Genomic DNA, 27,479 nt, shown 5'->3' with positions numbered 1-27,479 from the left:
ATTCTTAAAATAATAATACAAACCCCCCTCTTTATCCTGAATGGTTGAACCAAATCGAATTTTACTGATTTAGTCTGTTTTTTCCAGTGCATACTCGTTCCACGTGAGTGCAGATGGACAGATGCAGCCTGTACCTTTCCCTCCTGATGCTCTCCTGGGCCCTGGCATCCCGCGCCATGCTCGCCAGATCCATACACTCAGCCATGGAGAGGTGGTGTGTGCCGTCACCATCAGCACCTCCACACGCCACGTCTACACTGGTGGCAAAGGCTGTGTCAAAGTGTGGGACATCAGTCAGCCAGGCAGCAAGAGCCCCATGGCCCAACTGGACTGTCTGGTCAGATTCCAAACGTTTGTGTTTACGTATATTAAAAAAAACACTTTGTGTGAATGTCTGATTCTTTTGGCATTCGTAACTTCAGGAGTTAAGATATTGTCAGATATTGGATTGTGGTTGATTGAAGTTTAGTTGCAGTCTATTAATAAATCAAGTCTTTTCTTATTAATTTACCAAAAAATCTGAGATTAAAAATTCAAGATGCTTGATGGTTTTGTGTTTTGCCGTCATTGTGCTTTTACAGAGAATTAAGGACTACGTCTTAGCTAGCTAACTTGTCAGCCTCATTCACTAGCTAGCTTATTTTATAGTTACCTAGCAACCAGTTAATGCATGAGCCTAGTGTGTCTGCTTTCTCACGTTGAAACACAAATTCTCATATTCACTATAAAAACAATGAGAAGACACTGTGGAATGATTATTATTATACCGCCTCCTCTCTGTTCCTCGGATCAGAACAGGGACAACTACATCCGCTCATGCAAGCTGCTCCCAGATGGGAGAACTTTGATAGTTGGAGGTGAAGCCAGCACTCTGTCTATATGGGATTTAGCCACGCCCACTCCACGCATCAAGGCGGAGTTGACCTCCTCGGCTCCAGCGTGCTACGCTCTGGCCATCAGTCCAGACAACAAGGTCTGTTTCTCCTGCTGCAGCGACGGCAACATCGTGGTGTGGGACCTTCACAACCAGACACTCGTCAGGTAGCTGTGAACAGCGGGGACGGATTAAACTCTGTGCCGTACATAATGACGTGGGGTGTGAGGATTTCTGCGTGTGGTTGTTGATGGATGTGGTGTTTGGGATGTGTTCCTCCACAGGCAGTTCCAGGGCCACACTGATGGGGCCAGCTGCATCGACATCTCCAACGACGGGACCAAACTGTGGACTGGGGGCCTCGACAACACGGTGCGCTGCTGGGACCTGAGAGAGGGCCGACAGCTCCAGCAGCACGACTTCACCTCCCAGGTACTGCAGCCCCAGGGCATCATGGGATACAGAGTTTCACTACTTTGTGTGTTTTTATCAATCTCACAATTGCTTCTATTTTGTTTGTGTGTAGATCTTCTCCCTGGGCTACTGTCCTACAGGAGAGTGGCTGGCAGTGGGGATGGAGAGCAGTAATGTGGAAGTGCTGCATGTCTCCAAACCAGACAAGTACCAGCTGCACCTTCACGAGAGCTGTGTGCTGTCACTCAAGTTCGCCTACTGCGGTATGAAGGCTTTTTATTGATCTTTTGTTTCCTATAATGCATAATTTCTAACAAGTTCTTTAACCATGTGTATGTTTCTGAACGTCTCTGTCTGCAGGCAAATGGTTTGTCAGCACAGGTAAAGATAATCTTCTGAACGCCTGGCGAACTCCGTACGGCTCCAGCATATTCCAGGTACTGCCACGTTTCTGTTTCATTCTGAACAGTTATTTTCAGTGACTTCATCCAAACAAGCAACACACAATTTGAAATATTCAGCACTGAACTGAATCATCATGACTCTTTACTGTTCTGTGTTGGTGTAGCTGATGACTGTGGATGATGACTGAGCATTAGGCTGCTCACTCTTTTGCAGCTGTAGTCAAGGTCACCACCCCTTGGTTTGTTGATTTATTTAAACTTAACTATAACTGAATTATCATGAACAGTTAGGCTCTCATGAGGCTGGTTTTCTCATTAGGGAATGAAATCTTATGTACGTCGCTCTGGATAAGGGCGTCTGCTAAATTCTGTAAATGTAAATGTAAATCTACCTCTACAGTTTTGTATAGCTGTAGACATAAAGTTGTGGTGTCACATTTTCTGTCTTTTTTTGGAGTTGAGCCACAGCTAAATGCACTGGGTTTTCTGAGACCAACATCACACTCGAGTAGTTTTGAACCTGCAACTTCTTTCATTTTTTCACATCACTTATGTAAAGTAAACCATTTAAAATTCATCCTTAGTCACTTCAATTGAATTTTTAAAGCGCTGAATATTAACTCAATTAGATATCTAAAGTACATAAACGTGTTTCAAAGGAGTGCAACCAAGAATGGAAGTCTTTTGTTGACATGTTTGCTATTACACTGTCATTTTAGCCAATAATTTTCACCAAGTGTAATAATGTTAGTTGATTAATAAAACAAGGAAGCCAAAAATCCCAAACATGCTGAAGCAGTATTAGCTGTTCAGTGTCCTGAAATATTTCAGGAGTGTGATGTGGGCTGTGTATATTGTTGTGTATGTTGTTCGGTCTTCAGCCAGCGTTTGTTGTTTGCTTGTTGTGTAAAGTTTGCCCTAACTCCAAATCCCATTCTGTCTCCAGTCGAAGGAGTCCTCATCAGTTCTCAGCTGCGACATCTCACCTGATGACCAGTTCATTGTGACTGGTTCAGGAGACAAGAAGGCCACTGTGTACGAAGTCATTTACTAAAACGACTGTAGACTGGATCCCGGAACAACAGAAGTGGCGTGAGAAGAGCGGAAGAACGGAACCCAAGGTCCGACATTGACTTCTGAACAGAATGGTGGACATGGAGTTGGAGAAAGCGTCTACGCTTTTTTTGGTTTGATGTCCATTAGGGACAAGCATTGAGGGAGGACTGAACAGGAGCTTCAGAACAGGACTGACCTTGTTGTTTTTTTAATGCTGTGAGAAAGCTAGCTTCAGAGATGCGGGATTCCTCCAAAGACTTCTCTTTTGCTTTATTGTTTTTCTTTTGTTCTTTTTTAACAAGATGAATTCTCTGTAGTGAATGAAATAGCAAAGAGAATATTTTTTTTAGCCTGTGGAAAAAAATTATTCCATGTGGAAACGGACAGTCGAGGAGCAGCAGTGCACTGAGAAGGTACAGGGTGTTTTGAGAGAAGAGACTATGACTATATCTGTCATTTCTTTTCATCCAGTCTGTTTTGATGGCCTTGAGCATCTAAAAATGATCTCAGTAAGTAGCAGTACGACTGTATACATGACATGGGGACAGGTTTGGGCTAAGACTCATGGTTTTTTTCTACAACTTCAGGGAGATGGTCACATTAGCACGTTTCTTGTGTATGCTGTACGTCTGCTCACAATGACCAGCATTTTGGTTTTGTTGGATAATTTGTGTGTATGAACTGTAAATAAAGCTCCTTAAAAGCAAAAAAAAAAAAGGAGTTTGTGTCTGAAATTTGTTTAAAAAGACCTGGGAAGGTTTGCGGAATAAATTTGTATGTCAGTGCTTTCTTAAATTAAAGGTGCATTCTGTAAGATTAAGATTTTTTTCCTCCGCTAATTTCTGATCCCTAACTGTTGATTCGCCATGTTCATGAAGCTCCGCCCATGTGGAGTAGCATGTCTTTATAAAATAACTACAAACAAATGTATTCTAGACTGAAAATCAGCTTTGAACTATTTTCCCCCAAACAGATTGTCTCTGCAACATGTTTTTAATGCAGCCGTGGTTTAATTTGTGACGCATGCATCTGTCGGGCTTTATGTACAAGACACGATTTCAGTGATTTTTTTTATAGCTAGCAGAACCCTTTAGGAACATTTTTCTATTTCCTGATTTTTTTATTTTTCTTTCTTCACCTTTGCATCGATCTCAACCACAAAATTTAACGTCTGGAGCCCAGAAGTGCTACACAATCACAATTACTGTGTAAAAGCCAGTGTTTTCTGATTTTATTTGCATTCAATTTAATACGCAATAAAGAATTCCTCGGAATTGTTCAATTGGTTTTGCAGTATTTTATAATGTCGATTATCAAGTATATGTTTTGTTAAACATTTGTATCAAGGAATTATTCATTTAAGATGGAAACTGTCACAAGTGTTCAGCACCAGCCTCCTTACTGTCTCAGGTCTTACGGTCACTCGTAATATATGTAAACTGGTGTCCTTTTATTTACAATCTTTTTATTAAGCAGTTGAAACCTTTTATATGTTTTGTTCATTGTAGTCTGTACAGCATGTAAGCACATTTCTCTGTTCTGATGATGAGGAGCATTCAGATGCTCTGACAGCTGGTATCTGATTACAAACTGAATTGATTAGACTTGTCTGTTTCGCCATGGCACATAATTATCCAACAAAGCATGACATTCACTGTGTGATGAAATCACACCAGCGAGGGTTCGGATATTTTTAGTCAGACTGACTGTTTGGACCACTGAGTCCGTTCAGTTTGCTCCTTACCCATCCTGATCTTTGCAAGAAGCCGCGTCAAGATTAGAAAGAAATAAAAGCATTTCCATGTTTGGGGTAGGATATATTTATGGTTTCTAAAAGTAGGCATGGAAAAACCCCAATTTTGGTCAAAAGCAGGTTTTTCAGAATTGGACCACTGTGACCTCGAGCAGGTTTAATCCAGACCGCTGCATATTCAATAACACACTGTTTATTAGGAAAGTGCTGCTGAAGATTTTAAACAGCTGCAGTGTTAGACAGCCGTACCGTGTGTACTACAGCAGTCTGTACAAATCTGTCAGATGATGCTGGGGCTGAAAAACAGTCAAAACTACAACTCACCCTGTCCACCACCAAGAAGTCAAGTCCTGCTGGTTACTAATTTATACACTTGAGATTCTACAGTTACAGTTAAAATAAAACACATAGTAAAATATAAGTTCAACTTGGAAGGAAGCTGTAATAGGAAAAGTGTTTCAGGCATATGGGATTGTTGTGACTTTAACCCTGTTTAAGTTCATTCCAAAATCTAATCAGTTCATCTACTGGTTACACTGATAATTCTATATAAATCCTACAAACATTACACCACGTGAGATATTGCGTTAATTAACCAGAAAACATAATGTCTTCACCAAGTAGAGGTGGGGGGCATAAAAAAGGTTTCGATCAAAACAAAACTAAAAAAAAATTCTAAGAATTTTATATTTTAAGAAAACAGAAATACATGATAATATAAATCAAATTAGAATCCTACCATAGCCTGCAAGAATGTTGTGTAGGACCCAGTTTTACAAGTCCAAGTGTTTCAATTGTCTCCCAAATTGATTATTTTATATAGTTACATACCATAACAAAATATATATACCATAGACCAAGATTTAAAAAAACACAAAAGAATAAGTCAAGATGTCAGAATGTAGTAACAGGATCATTAAACAGAAACAAGAAGACAAGAAGTTCAAAAGATGACCACAGGTTTAATTGGCTTTCTATGCATGTCTGGTACAACTCATATGAAGTGCTACAGAGGGATATCACAACTGTGCCTTTGTGGAAAAACGTCCTTGGCTTCAGCGTGAGATTGCTGGACACTGTCCACTGTTTTCAGTATAGAAACAAAGCCTTAGGCAGCATTAGAGATATACAGATATTTCCATAGCATGATCAGATGTGATGGAATTCCCATTACAGGTAAGATGTGATGAGATGGTGGTGGAGGTGGTCTGGATTGCGCAAGACTTAAATCCCAACACCTTTGGGCAGCCGTCGTCTCCCATTTATAGAAAGGAGCAAATACACTATATGCATAACAATAAACGGAAAACAAAACACTGCTGTAGCACTATTACTTTTGTTCATTACAAAAAAAAAATCTTACAGTTCTTTTTAAGTTTGGAAAAGTAGCAAGCAAAAGATTAGTTCAGATTCCAAGACAGGTTTTCTGATTCACAGATCAGATAAATGTGGAAAAACAAAGCTAAGAAACATGTTTAGCAAATTAAAAGCACAAAATCTTATCCCCAGCAGGGTGAGGATTGCTTTCAGACATCACGGGTTGGGTGGGCAACCACTGCTCTTTAAGATAAAGGGATACAGCAGGGGTGTATCTCAGGGCCTCTTAAGGATGAAATGAATCTAGAATTTTCTGTGATGATTATTATTATGATAGCATAGCCTTAGAAATGTTATGTGTGACATTTCTGGCTATTTGGTATTCCTGATATCAGTGACTTTCACATCCTAGATCTGATACAAGGTCTGCAGCAGTAATGACAGTCAGATCATGTCTTTTTATATTATAGCACTCTGCATGCATATATCACTGCTGTCTCGTTTAGTGCCAGTGAAAGATACAAATCCAGCTTCTTTCCTTTTTTGCCTTCTCACAGCTGATCAGCTGAAGGCTGACCTTTAGCACAAATCATCTATCTCATTAAGACTGCTGCCAACTCGTCCGTTTCAGAGCTACTGAAATGATTGATTGTTTTTTATTTATTTTTTGCCATTGTTGATGTGTATATGATTTATTAATTTAGAAAAGTCCTCATTTCAGGATGCATGTTCACACTGGTGACAGATCAGAAACACACAAACGAATGTAACCCATCAAGCCAGAAACACTGGTCTCATCTGTGGATCCAGAGCCTATCCTGGGAACACTGGGCTTACTGGGTAGAATATTCTCAGCCCATCAACATGCTCCAATATGCTCTGCACATACACATTCATACATACAGCTGTGGGCAGAACATGTGTAATTAAGTATAGACAGTAACCTGGAGTCGGTATCGAAACCAGGGCCCCGGAGCTGTAAGGTGGCAAAAAAAAAAAAGGAAATGAAGAATAAGACTTTGTAATGCGAACATTTAGAAGCACAAGAACTTTTTCTAGGTACATTATGAGAAGCCAGAGAGAATATGAGGCTAAATTCCCACTTCAGTGTGAGAACGTTTCTGCAGATCAAGAGGTAGTAATTAGAGGTGTAAACCTCAAGCTTCCACATGTTACGATATGATTTCATCTGCAATGATAAAATAAGATACAATTCAATTTATCAACCTCTGAATGATATGTGACCAACCCATATCCTTAGAAAGACTTTTTTAGTAGTTAAGGGCAAAGCATATGTCTGTCCTGTAATCAATCATGCAGCATGACTGTCACAGTAGGCCGTTTTCACTGCGCAGCTGATTCTGCAGTTTTTTTCAAGCTTTTTTTATCTTATATGTTTGGCAGCTTTTAAAATGTCAGCTCCACAGCTTGCGTCTCTTCTCTTACTTAACTGAAAATGGCCACAGGATCCTGCACTGTAGCAGGAACATAAACACAGAGCTGCAGTTCTGGTTCAGGAGATTTCCAGAACACATAATCAATCTCATGCATGCTTAATGTTCTGCGTATATAACCGTTCTCCGGAATTAAAAACGGAAAATGCTGTTGTTTAATGTTTTCAACATGGAACCCACTGAGAGGTCCAGCTGCTCCTCATTAGTGTCTCTGGGGAGTCTCTCACAGGAGACGGAAACGTGTGATGCAGAATTCAGTTGGGAATTTCCATATGCATGTTTAACTGGAGTTGTGCAGACATACTGAAGCGAGTTTCTAAAGCCAGAGCCAGCGTTAGACTGCAGCATGGTTGTTTTGCTCTCTGAGGTGCTGTGAAACGAGCTCTGTTGCATTTGGGCTCATTACAGTGTGTTTTTTTTATTACAGTGATGTATTGATTGTCTGCTATCTGTGTTTGTATGAGCTGCAGCTCCCTAAGTGCTTACCTCGTCTCCTGTGAGCTTTCTCCTCGCCGCTGGGCGTTTCATCTAGACACTGTGCTAATTATACTCCCTCTGTTTATTCTTTCTGTGTTTCTCTCTTTTCTTCTCTCTTTCCTTTTTACTTATAGGGGGATGGAATGGGGATGGGGCTTAATGGTACTTGAGAGACAAAGAAGGGGAATACTGTTTGGAAAGAGCACCCATGGTTGCCCACCACAGCTGCCAGAAGCTGTTACGTGCTTTTCTTTCAACTCATTCTTTCTTTCACTTATCCATCCATCCATCCATCCATCCGTCCATTTATCCATCTCTTTCAACTCCCTCATGTGCTCAGTAAACCACCTCGTACACGGTGGCTTTCTTATCTCCAGAGCCAGTGACTATGTACTTATCGTCTGGGGAAACGTCACAGCTCAGGACAGATGAGGACTCCTTGGACTTAGAGAGAGAGAGAGAGAGAAACAGAGAGAGAGAGAGACACAAACACACACACACACACAGAGAGGGGGGGGGGGTTAAAAAAAATGTCAGACCACAATGTAAATAATCAGGATGTTAGATAGTTCATTGAATGCTGATTTTTCATTTATGGTATTTGGCAGACACACTTAGCCAGAGCAACATTTTTATCTCATTTTCTACATCTGAGCCGTTGAGGGTTAAGAGCCTTGCTCAGGGGCCCTGCATTGGCCGCTTGGTGGACCTGAGACTCAAACTCACAACCCTCTGATCAGTAGTCCAACACGTTAGCCACTAAGCTACCACATCCCCATAACAAATGTTAATTGTGTAAACAACCTGTTAGCTCAGTCTCAGCTGTCAATAAAGTCATCTGCACTGCATTCTACCTTTTAAAGAGCTATTTCTGTTTCACACAACAAATAAGTAGTGCACAAACCCTCACTCTGACCAACAACAAACAAAAAACACAAATGAAAGACATGTTAAATACGTAGTTTAATTGATTTAATTTGCTTTCCCATGATGTTATTTTCTTATAAGATTTCATTATTTACAGCATTATTACGAGTTAATTGTGTTCCTGACATAATAGGTGTTTAGGGCAAATTCCTGAGATAATGGCATAATTCACTTGAAATCCTAAAAGCTAAACAAAGTTAGTCCATTCACTTCACTGGGAATAAATATGGGGTGCAAAAAGACCTTTTTTGTCCTGTAGCATTTAAATTTTAGCAACAAAACAAAACAAAAACCTGAAAGAATGAACCCCAGGAAAACAAGAGGATAGACTGTGGTCTCTTATAAATAAATGGATAAACTGTTAATTATAAAACAGCACTCATATCAGATTTTGTCTGCATTTTGACAGATTTTCACTATGTTATTTTCCACATGTTGCCATTTTCTTCGTTACAGTTCCCATAGCATGATACCCCTCTGTAATGTAAGTCTATATCTGTCTGTAGTGTTCAGGGCGTCCTTCTCTCAGAAGGCTTTGGACATGTTAAATGTGGCATAAATTGCAACAGGCTTCTGCATGTCTAATGTGTAATCTTTGGAAAGTAATGTGCTTTTTGAGATTTTAAATTAATATGTGATTGTCTCAGGAAAACAAAGCGACTGGAGAGAATTGTCCTGTCATCTCAGAAAACCAACACTGGGTACTTGGTGATAATGACACAAATATCTCCAGCTCAAAAAAAAATAAATGAAATTAACTCATCCCGGGAAACTATGTACTCATAAACAAAAATATGTGCCCATTTTAGCAAAAGATAAAACAGAGTTTTGTAGTTTCTTTAAAAATCTTTAATAGCCTAAAGATGATTTCTGACACTCAGCTCTCTTTTTTCCTCACTTACCTGGAAGATGCTGGCTCCATACGGTGTTCTCCATGCGTTTAACAGATTGTCTTTTCCTGTGCTCACAAACCATTTACCTGAGACACAGACAGACAGACAAACACACACACACACACACACACACACACACACACACACACACACACACACACACACACACACACACACACACACACACACACACAAACAGATAATTAGAAATTCTACGAGCAGAGAAACAGCACCATTTGGCTGGTTATGTGGGTGTTTACTCATACCGCAGTAGGCGAACTTGAGTGACAGCACACAGCTCTCGTGAAGGTGCAGCTGGTACTTGTCTGGTTTGGAGACATGCAGCACTTCCACATTACTGCTCTCCATCCCCACTGCCAGCCACTCTCCTGTAGGACAGTAGCCCAGGGAGAAGATCTACACACAAACAAAATAGAAGCAATTGTGAGATTGATAAAAACACACAAAGTAGTGAAACTCTGTATCCCATGATGCCCTGGGGCTGCAGTACCTGGGAGGTGAAGTCGTGCTGCTGGAGCTGTCGGCCCTCTCTCAGGTCCCAGCAGCGCACCGTGTTGTCGAGGCCCCCAGTCCACAGTTTGGTCCCGTCGTTGGAGATGTCGATGCAGCTGGCCCCATCAGTGTGGCCCTGGAACTGCCTGTGGAGGAACACATCCCAAACACCACATCCATCAACAACCACACGCAGAAATCCTCACACCCCACGTCATTATGTACGGCACAGAGTTTAATCCGTCCCTGCTGTTCACAGCTACCTGACGAGTGTCTGGTTGTGAAGGTCCCACACCACGATGTTGCCGTCGCTGCAGCAGGAGAAACAGACCTTGTTGTCTGGACTGATGGCCAGAGCGTAGCACGCTGGAGCCGAGGAGGTCAACTCCGCCTTGATGCGTGGAGTGGGCGTGGCTAAATCCCATATAGACAGAGTGCTGGCTTCACCTCCAACTATCAAAGTTCTCCCATCTGGGAGCAGCTTGCATGAGCGGATGTAGTTGTCCCTGTTCTGATCCGAGGAACAGAGAGGAGGTGGTATAATAATAATCATTCCACAGTGTCTTCTCATTGTTTTTATAGTGAATATGAGAATTTGTGTTTCAACGTGAGAAAGCAGACACACTAGGCTCATGCATTAACTGGTTGCTAGGTAACTATAAAATAAGCTAGCTAGTGAATGAGGCTGACAAGTTAGCTAGCTAATACGTTTTGAATAATGAATAAGAAAAGACTTGATTTATTATTAGACTGCAACTAAACTTAACATCAACCACAATCCAATATCTGACAATATCAGATGTTGTGAAGAAGAAGAATCAGACATTCACACAAAGTGTTTGTGTTTTCGTTCATTAAAAAAACACATTTGGAATCTGACCAGACAGTCCAGTTGGGCCATGGGGCTCTTGCTGCCTGGCTGACTGATGTCCCACACTTTGACACAGCCTTTGCCACCAGTGTAGACGTGGCGTGTGGAGGTGCTGATGGTGACGGCACACACCACCTCTCCATGGCTGAGTGTATGGATCTGGCGAGCATGGCGCGGGATGCCAGGGCCCAGGAGAGCATCAGGAGGAAAAGGCACAGGCTGCATCTGTCCATCTGCACTCACGTGGAATGAGTATGCACTGGAGGAAAGAGGGGAAACAGTAGAAAGTGTGGTTTGATTGCATAATAATGTGTTCTATGAGAAAACATTTTGTCTTTTAGGACAGGACATAATATTTCAAGCCAGGTAAGGGATATGCAACTAAGTTCTAAAAGTTCTAAAAGTTGTTTGTAGCTCAGCTACATTAAAGTCACCTTTCATAGAAATCGACCTATTTCCACTACAAACAACTACATCGCAGCTTCATAAACAATGTTAATTACAAAATTACAAACAATAATGAAAAGGAACTTTAATGACTAACTCTTGGACACAACTATGGTTCTACCTCCAGTTTTTTCAGAAGAAGCTCTTGAGATATACTGTACATCACAAGAATCACAAGAAATTAAAAAGTCTACCTGCAATATAACAATCTGTTTTAAAGAGAAGATGTGTATTATTTAACAGCCACCAAAACACTACATTCTGTTAGAGACAAACAAAGCCACTCATTCATTTGCATTTGTTTCAGAGACTTCAGTCAACACTAATTACCAGCCCAGCTTTTCGGTTCATCTCAGGTCAGTGTTAGAGACAGAGCGGACCTGTTGCTGTGTATTGTGTTTCAAACAAGCCAACAAGAAATATATTACTGGATTGACTGATTTCGTATTAATCAGTGACTCATTATAATACATCTAAATTAAATAATAAACTGTTTAAGGAAAACTGCTTAATATTAAACTATGATGTAATGTTATTTAAAAATATGTGGCATATTACTGTGGTATGAGGGGAATAAAACCCTTTGGGTTGCTGTTATTGGAAAATCATCATATTTATTGGTAATACGTCATACTACTCCATCCTGAATATTTTTTCTTTTTTCTTTTTCTTAACAGCTGGTCCCCAAAGATATTATTTAATTACTTCATTTAAGTACTGATGCTGCCAAATCCCAACTAGAGAGTGTTGTTAAATTAATAAGTTTATTAACTATAGCCAAACTGCTTAAAATTGGTCATAAAACCAAAATGTAACTGATACATTCATCATCATAATAAAAACAATTAACAACATTGGCAACCAGTATGATCAAAAAAATACAGGCCCACAGAACATACCTAGGAAGGAATATACATAGACATGCACAGGGATGGTGAGGTCTGAGGTTGTTTCTCCTTCTGAGTCCTAAGATATTTCTTGAAAGATATGAGGGGATCTGTAATGTGAACAAAGCTGTGCAATTCAGTCTGTCCAGACAAGCTACCAGTGAAAAGAGTCTGGTTTTAGGCACACAGTCATGAGATCACTATTCACTATCCAATCATAGACTTTAGTGTTCACGCCTGATCACAGAGTCTGAGGTGTTATCCGTTGGAGTCCCACTGGTTACCCTGTAGGTCGGCATCCAGTTATGAGGAGTCACTAATTAGATGAAGGTAATGGCATAACAGTCCAAATGAGAGATGCTGTATTTGAGATTGAAATGACAAATGTTGCTAGAAGAATTTGTGTATTGTATTCCAATATGTATAGCCTTAATCCCCCTGACAAAAGTCATGAGACCGCTGTAAGATTGTGAGGTCTATGATAGAGTTGCAGAAAGGACATTATTTATAATCAGTTTCCAGTGTCACCCAGATGAAGATTGGTTGCCTATTGAGTCCGGTTCCTCATACGGTTTCTTCCTCATATCGTTTCATTGAGTTTTTCCTTGCCATCATTGCAGCAGGCTAGCTCATTAACTTGCTCATTTTTATTCTGGATTTTTGTTTTTCCGTAAAATTATTGTATATTGTTAAACGTGCCATAGAAATAAAACTGAGTTGAAGTCTAGCTGGTCGATATTTTGATTGAAAAAATTGATGGGAGACCAAATCTGAGTAAATAATATATTAGTCACAATAACATAGTATTGTGATTTATGAACAAAGACCTGGGACCAGTGATTGCTGACTGACCTGGGACATCTGTGGGCCTGTATTTTTTGGTCAGCACTATTAAAGACGTTCTAATTAATGTATAATTGGGTCATGATTCACCTTAATTTAACTCTTAAAGATACATCATTTTCGGTCTACATATGACAGGTTGTATATGGCCAACCTTCAAAAAGTCATAGTAAGACTTTTACACATCCCATTAACAGACATTCTTTCACTCTTACACCCTTTGTGCTGTGAACGTCTTTGTATAAAGAACAACGAATTAGCAAAAGCTGAATATAAATATATTATTGTTATGCAAATACTCAGAAAGCTTTCAACATGGACCATCTGTCATGTCTACACATATTTACTGGAGAGAATGAAGCATGTGCATAACATTACATTATATGTTGTGTTGTGAAACTGTGCAGCTCTGAAATGTCACTCCTCAGATGTTTTGGGTGTTCCCCCCTTATCTGAGAATACATGATGACATATATTGGTTTTTCTACATGATTTATCTGTGGCTCACGCTGGACATTATTTTGCAAGGGCTGCAGAAAGGATCAGCAGATTGATTGATATACCTGGTTTAAGATGATTTCCAACAGGGCAAAAAATAAGACAAAAAAATATATTAAAAAAATAGAGCAGGACAAATAGGCTACAATTTATTTAAAGCCTGGTGTCAAGAAAAATACATTCCACTGATCAGATTGTAATACTGTATATACAATGTGTCTGTAAACATCACTATAATATAATAGTAATTAGATATCTGACTAATCCATACAATAAACTTAAGACAAGCTGTCTTGAAGATATAATTAGTGGACTGAAGCTTCATAACCTAAAGACTCAACAGAGACACATCGGTGTGAGGTATAATTAATAACCAGAGGTGGACTTGTGTGCTTACATTTGTAATTAAATCCACTGGATCTCATTTTGCACCCCATGATGCTATTTAGCAAATTCCTCTAATTCTGATATACTATGTAGCTGTGCAGATCAGGCAGCTTCAGCACAATCAAGGCACCACACAGGATCTGAATGAACCCGAACAGAAAATCTGCAAATCTGAGTCGATAATGAGGCTCAGTGACACATTAAAAAGATGCACGGCCTTGCATATAGCAGTCTGGAATGCGCTTTATTTTATTTATTCAATATCACAGAATTGGCATTGGCATTTTTTTGTACTTTTTTTTGTCACTGCAGAATAAATAAATGCACTGTATTCATTCCAAAAAATAAATGCACTACAGCATTTTAAATAATGTCTCTGGTACATGTTTCAGATATAGCAGGCTTGGTATATTGGTATATATGATGTAAGTACCGTGCCATACAGTATGAACGCTGTATACTGTAATCTGTAGTCTTCTTGAGGGTGACAGATTTGTACATTTTGTATTCTCAACACCAAGAAAAACTGATTCAATGCATCAATCAATCATCATAAGGAAGTCACCCAGATGTGAGGATCAAAAACAGCCGTGTCGGCCTGAGGTGAGGTGTTGTCCTTATAGGAAATGTGCTTTTAGTGTCTAAAAGAGCCCCAAGCTGTAAAAGTACCTCTTTGTTACACCAATTGTCCCAAATGTAGGCAAACAGCACAAATTTTGTGTGTGTCATGTTTTCTTCTTTAGCTTTGCACTAGAACTATGAGGCCTGCATGTGTTTAGAAGTAAATATAACTTCTACAAATATTTGCTCAAACCACATCGTGTTCTTTAGTAGTTATATAGATTTATAGGTATGATTTTAAGACACACAATGACAGAGTTAGTTATAAAAAATAAATGCCATTGTACAGCTAAATGATGCTGTGTTATGCTGAAGCTATCAAGGACATCTAGAATTTAGAATGTTTGTATTATATTAATCTTTGTATATTTAACTTTAAGCTGCTTTGAGACACTGTTCATTGTTTAAATTGAATTGAATTAGACTTGTAGCCCCAGTGCAAAACTAAAGAAGGAAAAAAATGGCATGTCTTGGCTGATTGACCAAATATGCGGTTAGAATAATTTAAATGTCATTTCTCATTAAACTATACCTTAACAGTGACTATTACATCCAAAATACAAAGTCCATACAGTATACTTACATACAAAAGAATTTGGTTGGGCAAGAGGATATGAAAGCATTTTAAAATGACACCAATTCCACAAATTAAGCATGAGCAGCTATGTTGTTCTAAAGTGAAAATATATGCTGTGTTTAAGAGGTATTGAGTGTAATAATTGATCACATGATCATGTAACCAATTACTGAAAACACATAGCCACAAATAAGAAAGGGCCCCTTTAATTAACTCCAGACAATTTTGACCAAACTTAAGTTAATGTGCTTGTGTGTAAGCCAATTTGAAAATGCACAAGGATTTCACACAATGGTCATTAGTTACGTGCTTCAGCAAAATATGCATTATTATAAGCCAGACATTAGTGATGTGACATATGGCCCATATGTTCTCCAGTTGGGGTACATCAGTATAATTCAAACCAAACATGGAGGGATGTTAAGGAAGAAAGCCTGAAGCAAAACCCATAAAGGCAGAAACTCACGGCTTGCCCCCACTGGAGCCAGGCAGAGAGGAGGACAGCCCTGAGGGCCTGAGGTGAGAGCGTGATTCATACGCCACCTGCAAAACACAACGGGATGAACAGAAATATTTTAGGAGACCGTTTATTGACTGTTCTCATTGTAAATGAAGGTCAAAGTCATACAATAATGTCTGGTTAACACTTGGTAAACACTGCAAGCTAATGAGCTGTGTGTGTGTGTGTGTGTGTGTGTGTGTGTGTGTGTGTGTGTGTGTGTGTGTGTGTGTGTGTGTGTGTGTGTGTGTGTGTGTGTGTGTGTGTGTGTACTTTCCATGGGGCTACGTGTGTAGGCACTAGCTGCAGTACTGATCTGGGGTGAGAGAGTGATTGAGCCACCAAAGCTGCCTGGACTGGCCAGCTCTCCGTTCAGTCCAGCATGGGACACAACACCAAAATGAGCTGGGTAAGAAGCTGAGGTCATGGAAAGTGGACTGCGCAAAGCTGCTAAGACAAAGCATACTTGTTAGAGATACATTTTATTTCTATCGTGAATCAAGGGCAAACTGAGAGTGTAACAGCTGTCATTTACCCAGAGGATCTGCTGAGGACTTAGTGACTAGCCGTAGACAGGAGGTGCTGGGCCCAGGGGTGAGGGCCTCACAGCGTGAGGGGGAACTACTGCCTGACTTCGAAGATGGTGACTGGCATTTCTCTGACTGCAGAAAAGCAAAAAAAATCCAATATCCAGTTATCGATGATCAAATTTAAATAAAGTGTATAAAAGTGGTAAAAGGATAAAAAAAATTCCAAACAGAAAATTATCTTTGCTTTATACTAGACATCAGAAGAATTAGTAAACAAATGTTATTCAACACTGATTTCAAACATACCCTTTACATTGGATTAACAGAAATTCAGCCCCTCAGTGTAAATATAATACACAATAAAATCATATCAATCTTTAAAGCTTGACAAAATCAATTTAAGGCAAAAGTATCAACAGTATCTTATAGTACCTACTTAAATACTTTTTTTTTCATGGAAAATACATTTACATTTATGCCATTTGACAGACGTCCTCATACAGAGCGACGTACAAAAGTGCTTTGCAGTTTCTATCAAAGAATACATCAACAATGGTTCACTAGGTCACAGACTAAGAATACCATAAGTCTAGAGCTCTGTCAGGAGGTAATACAGTAAGAAGAGCGCACAATATTTTTAGAGATAAGTGAATGAACTGAATAGCTTTACCTGTGCAGGGTCCTTGCTCTTTCCTGGAGTGGGGCTGTGATCTGGAGGTGAGGGGGCTGGAGGGAGACTTGGGGATCTGGGGAGCTCCTTCCTCAGCGTAGGTGCCCTGTCTAAGCCGTTTCCATGAGGAGAGTGGGCGCTGCTGCCCACAGGAGAGGAAGGGTCCTACAGAAAGACGGATACGAACACACAGACCAGGAGGAACAGAAATGTAATTAGAAAATGCGAAGGTGGCCAGTATTAATAAATCCGATCAATTCCATTCCCAGCACACAATTGATTTTATTCAGCTATAACATTGACACCTACAATATACGGCCTCAGATATCATGCATTTTAATAGCTTCATAATCTCTTTCTCTCTCCCCATCTCTCATTCTTTATCTTATTCACTCCTCCTCTTTCTGTCGCTCTTTCTCCGCTCACTGATGTTTATCTATTATGCAAGACTGCAGAACACTCACGCAGGGAGAGTTTGTGTATATTGTTTTGTGTCTGTAAGGCAAATTATGGGGAGGAAACATATTTCGTTATGCCACATGAGGAATTTCAAAGGCTGAAATATTGTGGAGAAATTGTGAGCTTATACTAAACTAATAACACAGCCTTTGCTGAACGATGAAAGGAATACACCATGGCCTCGTTAACTCACAGGAAAAAAACAGCACTGTGCTGGAAGACAGTGGAAAATTGTATTTAATCATAACAAAATGTCCTATTTATCAAGCTTCAGGGAATGGACTAAGTAGCTTCATATGAGTTATCTTTATAAAGAGAATTTAAAAAAAAAAATATTAGTTCACTTTAGAGACCAATTAGGATACTTTTTTTCAATTTATTGGTACACATTAAATCCCTATTATTAAACTATGTATTTTTTATTTTTTTGTAGTAATTGAAATATATGTAAGTGAATATGAATGAATAAAAATTAATCTGAAAGCTAAATTTATGTAGAATTGTTTTTATAGAATAATTCATGAAGGTATACAAACATTGCCTGTTTGTAAGTATTTCAAAGCTAACAGGAGCTGTTTTGAATTAAATACAAATTGAAAGAATTGTCCACCCATTCATTTTGTATAGTGCTTATCCAAGGTCGAGAGGAACCAAGAGATCCTCCTGGGGTATTCAGGACACAAGGCAGGGGACACCCAGTATGTTGTGCCAAGCCATTACAGGGCACAGTCACACTTACTCACACACTATGAACAATTTAGTAAAGCTGTCTACAATGCATGTCACTAGACTTGGAGAAAACTGTAGTACCCTGGAGGAAAGGCCAAAAACACAGGGAGAACATAGAAGGTCTGCACATACAGGACAGAGGCGAGAATCAAACCCACAAGCCGGGAGGTGTGAAGCAAACATGCTAATTTTCTAACAAAATCAGAACCTTGAAGAGAAGGTTATTATAAGAACTTCAATTTCTTTAACATCCCCCTTTAACGTCCCCTTGTAAAACCTGATATAAGTAAGGTTCATGCATGAAATAAGGTTCATGCATTCTCAGGCTTCATGCATTCTCAGCATTCTATATAACTGTGTGAACTTTCTATACACAAGAAGACCACAGAGAATTAAAAATCAATCCAAAGTACATACCAGACATAATCAGTACATACCTCATTAGAGACGTCTACCACAAGGTTGTCTTCACTCTTGTCTCCATCACTGTCCTAGGAGAAAGAGAGCAAAATGGAAAATGTTACAGTACTTAAAGCAGACACACACATTTTATTGCACTTATGTAAAACACTGCTACATTATACATCCTCACACACTCCCGGAATCTACCGAAGCTATTTGTGCGTGTGTATTAAAGGCAGAATCAACAATGTACAACATTATTTGCTATGACTCCATCGAGTCACAGTTCAAGTCTAAGTCAAGTTGTCCACAGCAACGTACTGTAAGTGTGAGTCCATAACTCAAGTCCCCATATCTGACCCTCTTTCCCACTTAAGAGCCTGATTTCCTGCATTGTGAATTAACTCTTGAGAAAGGTAGCAGGTCATCCAGCCAGCCATCTGCACATTACAGTAGTACAGTTCGATCTGGCAACTATGAAACCACGCACTTTCTCAGTGTTTTGTGGGGTTAGTATAATTCCCATATCGGCAATGTTTCTCTGCACTTAAGTCCATTGATACTGACAAACAGTGATACTAAAACAGAAACCGAACCTTAATCTGCAGCAAGCAGCAGAGCGTGGATAACTTTAGCCAGTGCTGATTATCTGATCTGCAGATGTTTCTGAAAACCACACTGAGTTACTCTGTGCTTGTTGTTACTTAGAGAAAAAGAAAGCCAATGGGACGGATTGGAAGAGATTGGAGGGGTCTAGATGTTTTGGGATTTCAAATTTAAACTGAAAGAGAAATATGTGTTTAGTGAAAGCTTCCTGATGTCAGATAATCTTTCTAAAACTAATGTAGATGGTACTGGCTGAAGGACATAGGTGGCTGTAGAACATCATCAAAGTGTAGTGCAGTTAAACCTGAAAGGACTAAACTTATCGAGACCTTCTTGGATAATAGCATCTCCTAAGTTATTACAGTTAGAGCGTGGTGTAGTACATAATGGATATCTGGCAGCCTGCTGCAGAATTTTAGCCTTTATGGTCTCTAATTGCTGTTAGGGTCTGGAAGAAAATGATAATCATAAATAGAGTGGGTCTATGTTCAATCAGACAGTTCGTTTTTGGTTTTTTTTTACTACGGGTTGATCTAATAATTTTTGTAGACTAGACTAGAGCATGGTTATGCCTGAGCAGTGCCTAGGAGATTTGAAGGAACACCAGTACAGTACAACCCAGTTTGGACACAAATTGCATCTTTATAAGGTATTTTAATTTTTTTTAATTATTGAAATTGTAGACAATACATTCATTGGTAGGCAAAAGATTAAATTAAATACTTCTATAAAGTCATTGTCTAGCCTGGGTGATTATGGAGTCATATTTAGACTTTTGCTTCTTGTAGGATTCCATTAAAGACAGTAAGGAGACACAACTCATAGTGAATATACTGCAGAGACTAAATCTAATAATAAATTTGCTTTCAGTTCTGTCTTAACCAGCACAAAGCAACAACAAATTGACTGGAATCCAAAAAAAAAACCCTGCACTGAGCATTTTTAGTAGCAACAACAATAAAACAAAGAAACAGAACAAAAAAAAAAAACAATCTGAAGTATGAGGCTAATGGAAAAGTATAGTCGCAGTTTGTTGTTGCAAAAGTTCTGGTACCAAATGCTCTGTGTACAGGGCAGTATGCTGTGTAGACATCAATAACTAATCATATTAGGGGATCTGTGTTAGGTCATGACTTTGCAATGGGACATACATAATGTGATGGGCCATCTTTATCATCACAGCGCCTCCTCTTGGCGTCATTGCTGGTGTGAGAGGGGAAAACTCCTGAGGGGCCCTGACGCTCCTCTATAGCTTGACTGTCTGTTGATGACACAGACTTACTCTATCGAGAGAGAGAGAGAGAGAGAGAGAGAGAGAGAGAGAGAGAGAGAGAGAGAGAGAGAATTAACACCCGTAAACTCACAGGACATGGGCACAAGCAATGTCACATATTTATGCATCGCCAGCACAGACACAAACAGACACACACACACACACACACACAAAACACACCGATGAGACAATCATGCTTATAAACTGAACGTACATTCATATGGCATTCTTAGTTTACAGTCAAAAAGCAAAGTTTTTATTTGTATAAATGCCAGTCTGTATCTTTGCCAACTGTAACAGCACAACCGCTCTAAGATCTACGTTTTCAATCTCTCTGCATCCATGATCTTTTTACTCCAAACAGGAAGTGAGTTGGACTAAGATGAGTGGGGAAAAAAACAGTACAAAGAAGGCCAGTACTCTCAACAAGCCTTCTGTGTCTTATTCGTCTCAGATCTCTCTCTCTCTCGCTCTCCCACTCCTCTCCTGCACTCTCCTCCTCATTCAGCAACACTAAAATGATGAACGAGAATTGATTAGGACCCCAAAGTCTCTCTTTTATTCTGAGCTCCATATTTTTTCCTTTGAACCTTTTATCAATGGATCATCAAGTTTGCTTAAAAAAAAGAAATACACTTTTACTCTTCTTTGAAACTGTTTTAGTTCTCTTTCACCAAATGTCTCTCTGAGTCCATTTCTTTCTCTCTCTCTGCTGCTTCTGTTAGTGCTGCTAGTTTAGCCGAGAATGTTTTATACTGACTGTAAATAAGAAATGGCCATAAAAGGTGCTGCAGTCTACTCATTTTCATTCAGTTTTATTGTTCAAAGCACACACTGATAATGAGAATCTTTCAAGCGTTGCAAGAGGTTGATCCTGCATGATGCTAAGATGCTGATCTTCAGATGAAGAAACAAATGGTGATGCTACTTTATGTTTTTTAATGCTTCACAGCTATGAAACTCCCTCCAGGCCTCCCTGTTAGAAACAGTTTACTTTTACTTCCATTGTGTTTTATACCTGCTCTCTTTTATGTGTTAGAACATTTTATTTATTTTCATTAATTAATTTTCTTGCTGTCTGAATAGGACTATTATAACAGTAATAATAATGATGATTCTCCTTCTTCTTCTTCTACTTCTTCTTCTTCATTTTTTAAAATACTCCAGAGACATTTATCATAAGTAGACACACACACGCACACATGCACACATGCACACACACACACACACACACACACACACACACACACACACACACACACACACACACACACACACACACACATGTATGTTACTCACCCTGCTGGGTGCACCCTCTGAGAGCAGAGAAAGACAGACAGAGAGCAAGAGAGAGAGAAAGGAGAATTAGAGGAAGAAAGGAAGTGAGGGAATTGACGTCACTCTGAATAATAATAACAACACTCTGGGCAAGTCAAGGTCACAATGAAAAACCCTGACCGGCTATAAAAATACATCCATTGTACTGATGTCTTCACAACATCCACTACTGCAGACAGCTATGCTAACCAGAACTAGATCACTGCATTTCTTAAACACATACACACACACACACACACACACACACACACACACACACACACACACACACACACACACACACACACAAAATCCATGGAAAAAATAAATATCCTTGACTCTTAATGTTTTTTCAGAAATGACCAGAAATGTGAATGCAAGCATGATGACAGCTAAAATCCCTGTTAATGCTCACATGGAGAACCCTGTGGCTTTGTATCACAGGAGAGTGAAAATAACAGCCAATATATTTTAATCAGCCAATCATATGGTAGCATTGCACGCACACCTCTGGGATGTGGTAGAATGGGAGATTCGCAGCATGAAAGTTCACCTGAAAAATCTACAGGAATTGCAAGAAGCACAAATTCCAGATATTCACTGAAATGTTTGTACCGGAGGCTGTGGCCAAGCTAAAAAATGGCTGGATCAGTAAGTTTGGTGAACAGTTTTAAGTCAACTTTAAAGTCTACCTGGACTCTGCGCAAGTAGTGCCTGTGCTTTCTGTGCAGCTGTTGGGATTCACTGACTACAGGTTATGCCTATCATGTCACATTTGGAAGCTGTGCAATGCTGAAAGGTCCATGTTTAATTTTACTGACAGCATCCTGGTCATTTGGGATCTGTATATGGTGCAGAAGTGACCTCAGACCTACTGATAGCACAGGATGATTACCATTTCTCAATAAACACAAAACATCCTGAGGACAGAAAAAGAGGATTGGCCAAAGGCTCTGGGTTTGGGGCATCAAAGTGTGTTTCATTTATTCTAGTGTAAATAAAATCCATCCATCCTACAAACCCACCCACTTACCCCACCCACTTATTCCCCATCACCCCATCAATCTCACACCCTCAGCCCTGCCTCAGGATTAGCAGCTCATTGTGATCAACTGAGAAATACAATATATTTTAACATAAAATTCAACCACAGTGAAATAAAAAAAAAATAATGAATGCTATTCAAGTATTAATTAGGTTTTTATACAGTACTGAGTTACAATAAACATCATGCAGGTTTGAATAAAGATATTTATTTGCTAGAATGCTTATAAACTAGTTACAATTCACTAAGTGGATTTATTTGATTTAGATTTATTAAGTCCTCACTCCAGAGATCAAATCACAGGCTTCTGCTTAAATGTTCCAATTTCCTTGCTATAAGTACAACATTAAAACATCATTAAACTATTTAATCTTTTAAAAAAAAAAACAATTATGTTGAATAAAACCAAGAGTTTTCCAAAGTTCTAACTGTAACTTTACTTTCTGCCACCATTCAAAATGTTGGTGCCAGGCCTATGGGATTGATATGGGATGGAGCAAACATCAGAAATGAAACAAATATGGACTGAGCCACATTTACAGCTGTGTATTGTAATGACAGTGTGAAGCATAGATGTGTTGCAGTACCTCGAAGGTGCTCAGCATCCAGGTGATTGCGTTCATCCTTGCTGCTCAAGTGAGCAGAGACGCCGAGCGCCCCAGTGAGAGCCAACAGGCTCGAGGCACCACCCAATGCCAGACCTGATGGGTGGGGGGTTAGTGGGATGCCTGGGGTGTGGTGAGACAGGTGCTGGAGCTGCTGCTGTTGTTTCACAAGCACAGGTCAGGCAGAGAGAGAGAGAGAGAGAGAGAGAGAGAGAGAGAGAGAGAGAGAGAGAGACAGACAGACAGACAGACAGACAGACAGACAGACAGACAGACACAGACAGACAGAAAGATATATGATCAGATATAGAAAAGTAAAAGAAAGTGAAAGAAAACAGAAAAGTGTGTGTGTGTGTGTGTGTGTGTGTGTGTGTGTGTGTGTGTGTGTGTGTGTGTGTGTGTGTGTGTGTGTGTGTGTGTGTGTGTGTGTGTGTGTGTAGATTAGCACAAGACTAGCTGCTGTTGAGACTCTCTCTGGCACAGTTTTTCCCAGTTCTGATCATATTACATAAGTTAAGTTCCATTGTGGGAGCTCACACAGCTCAATAACACAATAACAGAGAAAAAAAGAAAAACATAGTGAAATAGAGAGGAAAAGAAACAGAGAGAGAGAGAGAGAGAGAGAGAGAGAGAGAGAGAGAGAGAGAGAGAGAGAGAGAGAAAGAGAGAGAGAGAGTATTAAGTATTTTGAAAACAGTTCCTGATGTTTTTGTTCCTTCACTGAGGAATGAAAATATAAACGTATCCTATGGAAGCTTTTACATGTGCAAAATTGCAGTACACCTAATAGTCTGTTTCCTGAAACCAAATCTGACTGAAATTAGTTTTGCTTAATTTGGTTCTACTTGTTTCAGTTTAATTTCACACTGCACATAATGAAATGAAGCAAAAAACAAAAATGGTGGCTGAGTGACGTGTAGGACAGGAAGCAACGCATCAAATGATTAATTAAATAAATCATTCAGTATTTATAGAACTAAGTACCTTAAAAGACATGCAGCAATTCATTTCATTAATCTCAATAGTCCAACTATTCAGTACATGGGGCATGAGGCAGCTCCCAGCTTTGCCCTGGGCTCAGTTTAGTTGAACAAGAAGTCTTTATTTTTCACAAATAGTTTACAGCCAGTGAAATTCCTTTTTCCCACCTTTTAGGAACATCCAGGATACAAGACCCATTGAGCAGAAAGTGTCTTTCTGTAGTTTCTGATCAGTAAACCAGAGCCTTAACCATTGAGCCACCAAAGCAGTGATGGAAAAAGTTATCCAACAATACACACCATTTTTGGGTAACTTGATTGGGACTAACTCGGTTGGTCAAATTGCTTTCTTAATGCAATGAAACCACCCTACAGCTGGACTGGAAGCAGACCAAGACCATATCACTCAAACATGCAACATCAAGAGTGCATTTGCAGTACTCTGACCTTCTAAATGATCCGTACCAAGAGGGAGAAACACACCAGGTTTTGATTCAAACTGACTAAATGTCTGTGTATATGAAAGCTCTTTTGGTCTGTTTGAATGGAAGCCTGCTGTGTCGAACCCCTCTCAGAGGTTTGTTTTGGCAGCAGCACAGTGGATCAAAACAACCAGGCTGCAAGAGCTAGCATCAGTCCACTTTCAGGTTAGTCAACGTGCAGCTTCATTGCAGCGAGAACACAATTCAACCCGAATTCAAGCCAACTGCAAGAAGCAAAGTTGCTGTGTTATGGGTTGCAGGTGGGTCAGATGTGTGCCAGAGGAGTGAGATGTGTTCTGGACATCTGGCCCAAACAACCAAAAAAAGAAATGCTGGATAGAGTTAAAATGATTTATTTATTACTTATTTCTTTCTTTTCTTTTTCACTTTACCATTATGGAGTTATGGATTTATCAGCTTTGTGGTTAGTTGAATTTTATGACTTCTTGGCATATTTATACAGTAAATGGTTTGTTTGACTTTCTCTGGTGTTCAGTTACTCACCAGTAGATAAAATGCTTCCGTGAATATATTTTCAGTTCTGTCTCATTATCTGATCCTGATAAATTTGTAAAGTTAAACAGCAAACCAAATAATACCAAAAGGAAACAAACCAAAAGTAGCAATGTCACCCCGATTTCAAGGACTAACAGACGAGAAAGTGAGCCATAAAAAGCCATTTTTAAAGCCATAAAAAGCTTGACATGTTCTTAGGGTTATGCATTGACATATATCTGGGTTTAGGATTATAAAATTTATATCATGAGGTATATCAATAGTGGATACTAAATAAAATATAGCCGTTTATTCCGATGGTAATGTAAGTACTTCCTGATGAGTGGAAGTCATCAGCTCAACATTTCTGTCAGTGTTTGCTTGTGTGTGTTTGTAGTCAGAAAAGAAATCACAAGGTGTGAGGTCAGAGGTCACTAACCCCAATGATGGCGTTGAGTTCTGCCATGGTGACCTGCTTAGCCCGCTCCACAGCCTGCACCACCTGCTGCTGGTGCTACAAAACACACACACACACACACACACACACACACACACACACACACACACACACACACACACACACACACACACACACACACACACAGTGAGAGCCTGTAAATATATGTAATATCTATAAATGAATATAGACAAGATGATAAAGAAACAGCAACAAAGTGGACAAAGGAGGAACCACAGACACCACAAACAAAAACCCAGATAAACAAATACAACAAACTAACAAACACATGTTCAATAAGAGTGAGGAAAATACACCCTGTCGCTAAACACACTCATACACCTATTAACAAAAAAAAAATAATAATAATGACAAAACATGCTGCCCTTTTCTGTCCAGGGATCTGAAATGGGTTCAATTTTGTCATATGTCTATAAATGGGCTATACATGTTTTTTCCTGATCCAGCTCCATTTGCATTAATGTTGAAGTGGGATCACAGTTTGCATTATGAAGCTTTATTTGCGCTGGTATTAAACTGCATCATGCTTTTTGTTAACTGTGCAACTCCTGGAAGTTTCACTGAGTCAAACAGCTACAAGAGAACTGTCAGATCACTTGGCCAAAATCCTCCTGATATGTCCTGAGTTTTAATCGCAATCCGGTTGTTTTTTCATTTCACAAAAGATTGATCAAATAGTTTTCTAAAAGCTGAGAAACTAAATGAGGAACTGTTTTAATTTTTAGTACATAAAAAAAAGCCAGTTTGGGAACTTTAATTTTTATTAAAATTTATTAAAATTTAATTTTATTAAAATATTTATTTATTTATTTAGTTTATTAATTTATTAAAATTTTATTAAAATTTTTTAATAAAAAAAAATTCCCTACAGCACTGTGATAATATAAAATTTCACATGAAATATTACACTAACGAATCCATAGTCCTAATATTCTTAAATCACTGTAGAATTTTAATGAAGAAATTAAGACCAAAGTCAAAATAAATTAAACCTTAAAAAAATGTGGGAAATGTGGAAGTGGAAAAAGTAATTAATTGACTGGATGTTAAATTAATTTTTCTTTTTGGGTTTCTGTAAATCAGTCTCCTATTTAAACACAAGGGAAAAACTTCTCTTATGCAGATGGAATAGAACTAAATGCAACTAAAAATACTTTAAAAACAGTTTAACAAAAAAAAGGGAGGAAAAAAGGTCACAGACATCAAGTGTGTGAGTTATTGGAAGATTCGCATACAGCAGATCTTGTCTAAGTACTGCTGGTGTAAGATGAAGCACAAGCTGAAAGAAAAGCACATTTTCAAACAACTATACAGTACATAATGAGTCAATATCCAACACTGTGAGTTCCTGAGGGCCAGCAGGCCACATTTACTCTAACCAAGCAGCGCTCAGTTTAATGACCCGACTTCTCACTGGAATAAGAAAAATAATAGCTGCTTTTAAGGTGTTGTGATGACAAACATGTCTGCTATTTAGAGGACACTCATCAGAAAAGAGCTGATAAAGCTGGAAATAGGTGGAAATGAGAGGAAATTTGAGCGTTGTCTTCAACAAGGATGATGAAACGGTCTGCCTGTGTGAGTGTGTATGTGTGTCCGTGTTGGAGTGTGTGCGAGAGAGCGAGATGAGTCGTCAATCACTGTCAGCGTACCTCCTGAGAGAGGAAAGGGATGATCTGAGCACAGATAGCGCTGA

At 39.2% G+C, this 27,479-nt stretch overlaps 2 protein-coding genes across 6 annotated transcripts in view; one reads left to right on the top strand and one right to left on the bottom strand.

Moving 5' to 3' along the window:
• Positions 1 to 3,465, top strand: part of tle2a (TLE family member 2, transcriptional corepressor a) — a 30,826-nt gene extending 27,361 nt beyond the window's left edge. For all 4 annotated transcript variants that reach the window (XM_027169665.2, XM_047806510.1, XM_027169666.2 and 1 more), the window contains exons 15-20: positions 88 to 337; positions 794 to 1,041; positions 1,159 to 1,306; positions 1,401 to 1,551; positions 1,649 to 1,725; positions 2,639 to 3,465. In XM_027169665.2, coding sequence (XP_027025466.1) covers positions 88 to 337; positions 794 to 1,041; positions 1,159 to 1,306; positions 1,401 to 1,551; positions 1,649 to 1,725; positions 2,639 to 2,746 — 982 coding nt within the window. In that variant the 3' untranslated portion in view covers positions 2,747 to 3,465. The remainder of the gene's footprint in view (positions 1 to 87; positions 338 to 793; positions 1,042 to 1,158; positions 1,307 to 1,400; positions 1,552 to 1,648; positions 1,726 to 2,638) is intronic.
• Positions 3,466 to 5,443: 1,978 nt separating this feature from the next.
• The window catches only part of tle2b (TLE family member 2, transcriptional corepressor b), a 63,877-nt gene continuing 41,841 nt past the window's right edge, over positions 5,444 to 27,479 (bottom strand). For both annotated transcript variants that reach the window (XM_027169668.2, XM_027169669.2), the window contains exons 6-21: positions 27,436 to 27,479; positions 25,745 to 25,819; positions 23,331 to 23,505; positions 21,681 to 21,697; positions 20,260 to 20,391; positions 18,538 to 18,591; positions 16,913 to 17,077; positions 16,248 to 16,374; positions 15,990 to 16,159; positions 15,680 to 15,756; positions 10,963 to 11,212; positions 10,346 to 10,593; positions 10,081 to 10,228; positions 9,836 to 9,986; positions 9,579 to 9,655; positions 5,444 to 8,193 (exon numbers count right to left, since the gene is read on the bottom strand). The exon at positions 27,436 to 27,479 is cut by the window's right edge and continues 19 nt beyond it. In XM_027169668.2, the coding sequence (XP_027025469.1) occupies positions 8,086 to 8,193; positions 9,579 to 9,655; positions 9,836 to 9,986; positions 10,081 to 10,228; positions 10,346 to 10,593; positions 10,963 to 11,212; positions 15,680 to 15,756; positions 15,990 to 16,159; positions 16,248 to 16,374; positions 16,913 to 17,077; positions 18,538 to 18,591; positions 20,260 to 20,391; positions 21,681 to 21,697; positions 23,331 to 23,505; positions 25,745 to 25,819; positions 27,436 to 27,479 (2,018 nt within the window). In that variant the 3' untranslated portion in view covers positions 5,444 to 8,085. The remainder of the gene's footprint in view (positions 8,194 to 9,578; positions 9,656 to 9,835; positions 9,987 to 10,080; positions 10,229 to 10,345; positions 10,594 to 10,962; positions 11,213 to 15,679; positions 15,757 to 15,989; positions 16,160 to 16,247; positions 16,375 to 16,912; positions 17,078 to 18,537; positions 18,592 to 20,259; positions 20,392 to 21,680; positions 21,698 to 23,330; positions 23,506 to 25,744; positions 25,820 to 27,435) is intronic.

This window comes from Tachysurus fulvidraco, chromosome 2 (assembly GCF_022655615.1).
Source record: "Tachysurus fulvidraco isolate hzauxx_2018 chromosome 2, HZAU_PFXX_2.0, whole genome shotgun sequence".
Taxonomy (NCBI): Eukaryota; Metazoa; Chordata; class Actinopteri; order Siluriformes; family Bagridae; genus Tachysurus; species Tachysurus fulvidraco.
Note: the sequence above shows the minus strand (reverse complement) of the source record. Positions and strands in the feature narration are given on the sequence as shown.